General features: G+C 40.0%; 1 protein-coding gene across 3 annotated transcripts in view; it reads right to left on the bottom strand.

Moving 5' to 3' along the window:
* Window positions 1–3,445: 3,445 nt before the first annotated feature.
* The window catches only part of LOC111263256 (uncharacterized), a 12,526-nt gene continuing 9,250 nt past the window's right edge, over window positions 3,446–6,721 (bottom strand). For 2 of the 3 annotated variants that reach the window (XM_022838192.2, XM_022838195.2), the window contains 5 exons: window positions 5,780–5,946; window positions 4,982–5,367; window positions 4,757–4,837; window positions 4,178–4,339; window positions 3,446–3,812 (listed from right to left, as the gene is read on the bottom strand). In XM_022838192.2, coding sequence (XP_022693927.1) covers window positions 3,688–3,812; window positions 4,178–4,339; window positions 4,757–4,837; window positions 4,982–5,367; window positions 5,780–5,946 — 921 coding nt within the window. In that variant the 3' untranslated portion in view covers window positions 3,446–3,687. The remainder of the gene's footprint in view (window positions 3,813–4,177; window positions 4,340–4,756; window positions 4,838–4,981; window positions 5,368–5,779; window positions 5,947–6,721) is intronic. The other variant, XM_022838194.2, reaches the window with a different exon arrangement.

The following is a 6,721-nucleotide window of genomic DNA, read 5'->3' as shown; positions in this document are numbered from 1 at the left end:
GGTTTGTGTATAAGAAAAACAACTTCCTATTATTTTTACAAACACCCGTAAGGTGTGCCCATATGAGATGCATGCATACGGACCTTATCCTGCCAAATAATAGAAATAGCAGCACATTCAGTATGTGTGTATCAGGCTAAATAGGTTTTCCCTATGGGGATAACTCGTTTGAACGATTCAACGAAAGAAGTTCGGTCGTGTAAAGCTTATAAATAAATGTTCCAGATGTTACATCCGCCCTTGCCGCTGCTTCGGACAGCTGGTTCCCTTCTGCGAGTACAAATACGTTCCCGGCTTAAGACTAGACCACCTCGCAAGTCCTTAAGCTTACAGAGTCAAAGCAACAATTAGAACGATGGATCTTTACCATACGTAAATCAATCTAATTCCTAATTTGAAGTCTAATTGTAATCCTACTCATTACTGGAAATAGTATTGCATGTGCAACCCTACCTCAGCACTAACAGATATTCCAAATGTTCGGGAGACGTAATCGAATACCGTGTAGCTATAAACATAAAGCTTAATTTCATAACCCATAATGATTTACACAATATGCGGAACTATTTTTATACGCGTATCATATATTGAGAAAATAGGGCAACAAAACTAAGAAGGTACGTCTGTACAAAGTTACTGACGAACAGCGATAAGCTCAATCGTTTGTGTAAAGCGTGAAGACGTTCGCTGTGACAGCTCTGTCAGCGATGATTCCGCCAATCTTTTGGATTCAATGAATTTCGGCATAAACGCCAGAGGTCATAGGTTCTTCATGGAGCGGATCTATAGCGGAAGGTACAATCTAGACGAGACGATCAATTCTGGCCTCTGCCCACCCTTTCTTAAACGTCCTTTTTCTCACTCTAGAGCAGTGCTGATCAAGGCAATGAACTTCGGGCCACTTTGGAGCGTAGCTGTTTCCTTAAGTGTTCCTAACCATCAACCTGCTCTTGGAGTTTTCACATTCTCAGACCAAATCAGTGGCCGTTGTAGATGCTGGAAGAAGTACAATTGCTGATGATGTTATCGTTGGATTGAAATAAAGCTAGCATTGGATGCTCGATTGTCACTTGTATCGGTTTTCGACGTTGTTTGGGGGCACAGCATACGCTTAGGCAAAAAGAAGAACCGAGAACCATGGTTATAAATTGCGGTACCGCTTATTTCGATTGGGTGCTTTCTTTAAGCTAAAGTAGGAGCATACAAAATTGACTGCGTTCCGATGGCTTATGCATCCTTGCTAACGGAGTCAATATTTTCCAATAAAAGAATCACCTAAGTAAACAGAGCGTTTCTCGTAATGGTTTTATCCAGTTTAGCAGAACGTCATCGAGGTTTCTTGTGGAAAACATTGTAAGTAAACTGACCGGAAACGACGACGAAATTACTTAGCAGTGGTAGTAGAAGAAGTCGTTACCACTTGAGTGATAATACGTCCTGATGATTTCAATTGTTAACTGACTTCTGTGCGACAAGCAAGGATTAGACCTTCAGGAACGGTATACGTACGTTTATATATCATATACATTTATATCATTCGAACAAAAGTGAAGCTAGCCATATAAATATTCGTGAACAATTTGAGCAGATTGAATAAGACTATACATCCAAAGAATAAACAAAACTCCAACTGCATTTGTTGGTTTCGATTGTAAATGGTGTCTAACAAAATTTCTAGTATGTTGAGTCGAGAGAATATCCGTTAAGGTACAGAAATGGCGGTATTGCAAGCGCAGTGTCATCAAAAAAAACGTAAATGTACGAAATTCGCCTAGGTTATTCTTGTCTTGGGTATTACGTAAAACAGGAAAAATGTTTAATGATGATTTGATGGAACACGTGAGAACGATGTCCATAGTTCTAGTGACTGAGCAAAACTCAGAACCAAAAAATAATCCGATACACAGTGAAAAGCGGCGTCCGAACAGTGACTAAGGAATGTTTTGTTGTAGCAACGGGCACCCGATACAATAAACTGGGATTATCAAGTCTGCGTCAATCAAGAAAGTCGCAATACCCGAAAAACGATTCAAGTCAGGCAGATCTGCACTTCAACTGGGCTTGCTAACCCACGAGAATATGGTCAGGCTAAGGGTTAACCATATGTTGAGACGTTTCATGGTGATTTGCAGTGTTGAGTATATCGATATTCGGTTCAAACGCAGCTTGGGCTTTGCTATTGCTGTGGTTAATCGGTCTGTGTACATTTCGAGCTCAGTATAGTCAACTGGTTTGTAGCAGGCTCCAGGTCTACTAGCAGATGTAGTGTTAGTATTTTTTTTTTTGGCACGCTATATACATGTCAGTATCAGAGACATTCTCTTCATGTCCTATCCACCTTCAAAGCATTAGGAATGGCGGAATTAACTCCAGCAGCCTAAACTGATTTGATATGGAAACGAAACGCTTTTGCCCCCGGCCGTTTCGTAACAAAAATCTTGAGCTGGGAGGCAGATTGTAGCGGAGCAGTCACCCAGCGGATTGGCAATGATATGATAAGTTATAATGGAAAGAAGTACACCGGCTAATAGATTTTGCTTTTCCTTAAACACTTTGTGCCGGGGATAAGGCGAAGATTTTACGGAAGTGTCCAAGTTTGGATGCAAACACTCTTTGTAGGTGGAAAGCGCTAGACAGAATAACAGCTTGAAAGTCGTTTGTGCAATGGATAATGAATACAGAAAATGAGGAGAAATTCGAAATTTATGAATGTGGGCACTGAAATTTGCTCCTAGATATTTTTCAGCATGTTTCTCTCTAGGAAAAGCAATGTTTGAGGGCTATTCATGAGAGTCTGCCTTCTGCTATAATCCACAAATACACAGTTTCTAGGTTGATTAGTTTGCGTTCGCTTTGGTAGAAACATTATTTTTGTATAGTTTATATTGAATTGAATTGGAGATATTGAGTACTATTCGATGTATCAAAATGCGGGTATCTGTTGCCTTCGACGGTTGCCTTCAACGCAGTAACCCGAGGAACACTGTAGCAGTTAAGTTCATTTATCCATTGAATTATCGTTATACGAATATGCAAGTAACGTCAGGACCTACACGTAATTTTTAACGGTTATATCACGTGTTAGCTGCAAAGCTTTTTGATTCGTAGGTTAGAAGATCGCCAATAAAGTGCAATAGAATGATGCCGTTACTAGTTTCGTTTTTAAACCATTGGTAGATTACAAGCGTTGCAGCAGTTCTGTAAGATTCCCATCGGTGTACTGAAATTCGCTAGAATTCTTCGAAAATATATATTTGAATATTCAATAGAAGACTTTCAAGCACCTTCATGAACCTTCGTCTGCATGCACACACAATTCACGACTTCGAGTAGCAGATGAATATTTTACACTAACCATTTCAAGAAAGTCTGCTCTAAAGTGGAAAAACCTTGGGAAGTTTTTTTTATATAACTTACAAATTTACAAAAACAAATATTCTTACCCTCCAGTCTGATTAGTCATGTGTTTTTATTTTGGATTTTTTTGTGATTTGTCTTCAACTATTGTACTTTAAGACAGGTGTTTATAAAATGGCTCATAAAGATAAGATCACTCGTTATCACAACACAACATTTTTGAAGACCCTACCTCTCCAGATTCTACTTTCGATTACCATATTAAAAAAAGGAATAATAGTAATAACAGCCATTTACATCCTTAGACCTTCAAAGCGTTCCATATTTTTCTTAGCGTGGTCTGATGCCCAAAGTGCGACGCCTCCTCTTTCGTTGTGGGGAGGCCGCTTTCTCTTCGGCTTTTTCCGTTTCATTATCGATCCTCAAAGGTTTCCGAGTCCTTGTCGATCTGTTTTCTGCAATTAAAGCGTGACTTTAATACATGGTATATAATAGAAAGCTTGCGATTTTGCCAACACAATTATCTCCTTAGTTCTTCTAAAATCCAATTTCACCCACAAATCAGCAACACTTTTCTGCGAAAATGATAGAAGCTGTCTCGGCTACATTCCCGCGTCCTTTAAAATCTTTATGCTGGATAGTTCGTTTAAACGGCTCCTGCATTGCGTGTGCGTATGTATGGACTATTTAAATCAAAATCATAATTTGTTTAAATTGATGGCCCCCCGATCTTTGGAAAAGACTTGCTTGACATAACAGTTACTGCCGTAAGTGTGATGGAAAGCGCTCTTAATTAATTTAATTACTATCGGTAATTTACCGTCGTTCGTTGCAGTTCTTGAAGTTAATGAGTCGCTAGCCGGCGTGGACAAGGTTGATTTGCCCCTGCAAGTTTTTTTCAATGGTGAAAGATCATTTTCCGTTGTGTGGCTGCTGCGTTTACTGGCACTTGTAGGTGTGTTAATTACCGCTGGCGATACTTCTGCAAAATTGTCACGGCTTTGAATGAAATTGATAGTTCACTGTTGCTATATAGCTATGTCGCATCAATCCTACAAGATTTGGCTTGGAGGAAGTAAATTTCCTACCGGGGCAATCGAATCAGCGTCCTCCAAGCTTAGCTGGCAAAAGGTGCTAGGCTTAAGTAGACGAACTCATCTAAATTAGCGGGTAGAACGTTAGAATTTCGCACTTAGTATATACGACATGTTTTTAATGCGGGATATTAAATCCTTGAGTACTATAATTTTGAGGAGGGCTCCACGCAGGATTAGTAACTGGGTTTAGATTTTGATCAACAGAAACAAAGCTCGATGCCAGCCCTAGATATGCTAAAAAATTGCTTGCAAAGCAAAATTGTCTGCTGTAGAGTAGCTATTTCCAGATGCCTGTCACGTACTTGCCCTACCTGAGATCCTGGTGCTGGACATTACAACTGAGCTCTCCGATCGACTGCTGTTTGGTTTCTCGGTTTCGTCATCTGTAAAGATAAATTCACATATTTAAGTGATAATAATCACGAATTTCGACAGCAAAGTATTACGAGTTATGCATAAATTTAGGGATAATATTAGATGATTTCTCATATCAGCTTTATACAACAATTCTCTTTAGGCATACCCACCCGGAGGGAATATACTTTCGGGTAAATCGTGATCCTCTATTTCCAGTTCTTCCTCCTGTTTAGAAATCTGATTTCTTCGATTTGTCCTGGGGGCCCTCGCCGGCTTTGTTACTTTTTGCAATTCCTCCTCTGTGCGTGGCTTCTTTGGAGGCCGACCTTTTGGAGGATCCATTTGCTCTTCACCGCTGCCGCCTAAGTTCTTACGCTTGAAGTTCTGCTCTAACACATTTTTCCGGCCCCTCTGATCTATAGCATCCGTAAGCTTTTGCGCCGAGCCTTTCGCTTTAATGCTGAGGCCTGTTGTCGTAGATGGCACCGTCTGGGAGTTGGGAATTTCCTCATCGCTAAACTCGTCTTGTTGTCGTCGAACCTCTGCCACCCTAATCCTATTACGTAAATAACGCATGGCAACCAGCGGCAGAGAAAGCAGCATAGTTTTAGCTGTATTGTCACTGTGTTACTAAATATTTACATATATCCAGGCAAACAATTGTGGATACCAATTAATTTAACTATTTTCTGTGGGTAGGTTAAACAGCAGTTGGTATTGGCCCTGTGAAACGTCGCTCGAAGCAAACAATTATCGCTGAGCCCACAGTTGCGTTCTTTTTTTTGGCGTTCACCTAAGCATATTGAAAAGAAAACAAACGAAATCCATAAACGACCCGATGGTCAAATTCACACACCTGTGAATGTATCCGTTTATAAAGGAGCAATTATAGGTAAATTCCATTTAAAGCGGAATAAAATCCCAGTTAAAGCGTGAATCTTAACCTGAGTATCTAGTTCCATACTAACTTGAAGTCGCGGGCACTTGCTGGTGTGGTAATGTCGCCAAGGTCAATTTTTTTTGCGAGTTTATTCAGCTCAAGGTGATGCTGTTCCGTGGCAAACACAAATCCAGGGACGGCTTTGGGCTGCTGGTTTTTCTTCTTCTTGCCCAGATTGCGTCGTGTGGACTCTTCCTGTGAGACAATAAGAGAATAAACGTGGTTCGCTTATTATGTTTACGTTATCACGCTTTCGTGTGCGTGCATCAATACTATCGGATCATGTAGGTTTTGAGAATGATCGATAACTGCTTGTAATTTCAGACTCATTTTTTGGTTAAAAAGAAACACACACACCTTTATCTTAATTTGGCTGGGCTTGTCGTGTAATACATGTCATCGAAAGAATTCGAGGCAACGACATCCAGCTTCCTCAGCCTAATATTCAACCATCCAAGCTACCACATTCATCCACATGCATTTGATTTCCATTAGTATAGAAACTTCGTCGTTCGTATAGATCCAATCTTCACCATCAATGCATCTCAATACATATATATTTGACTAATATAGGTACAATGGCTCATCCGTTCACTAACTCTACTTGCAGATTTCATCACAATTTGATTACAGTAGTCGTTTATTTACAAATATACTGTTCGTTTTAATCCGTGCTGCTGTGCTACTCAGATAAACCTATGAGAAGTCACATAGTAGTTAAACATTAGTATGAGTAGGTTTTGGGTCTCTGCCCGGCCCTCTGCTTGGAATGCCTTATGGACTGTTTTAAACAGAATTACGAAAACAGTGAGGGAATATGGCACAGAGCGATACAAATTACTAGGCAGACCTGTGTCATGGTTAGTTTCAAATATTCAAAATTCAGAATAGGGTGTAGAATGTATTGGGTGACCTGTGTATTGTTTGATCGTGCCACAAGCATATACTCGGTATAACCGTTAGTTTAAAT

The sequence above is a fragment of the Varroa jacobsoni genome, unplaced genomic scaffold, assembly GCF_002532875.2.
Source record: "Varroa jacobsoni isolate VJ856 unplaced genomic scaffold, vjacob_1.0 scaffold_751, whole genome shotgun sequence".
Lineage (NCBI taxonomy): Eukaryota > Metazoa > Arthropoda > Arachnida > Mesostigmata > Varroidae > Varroa > Varroa jacobsoni.
This window is presented reverse-complemented; position numbering and strand designations above follow the sequence as displayed.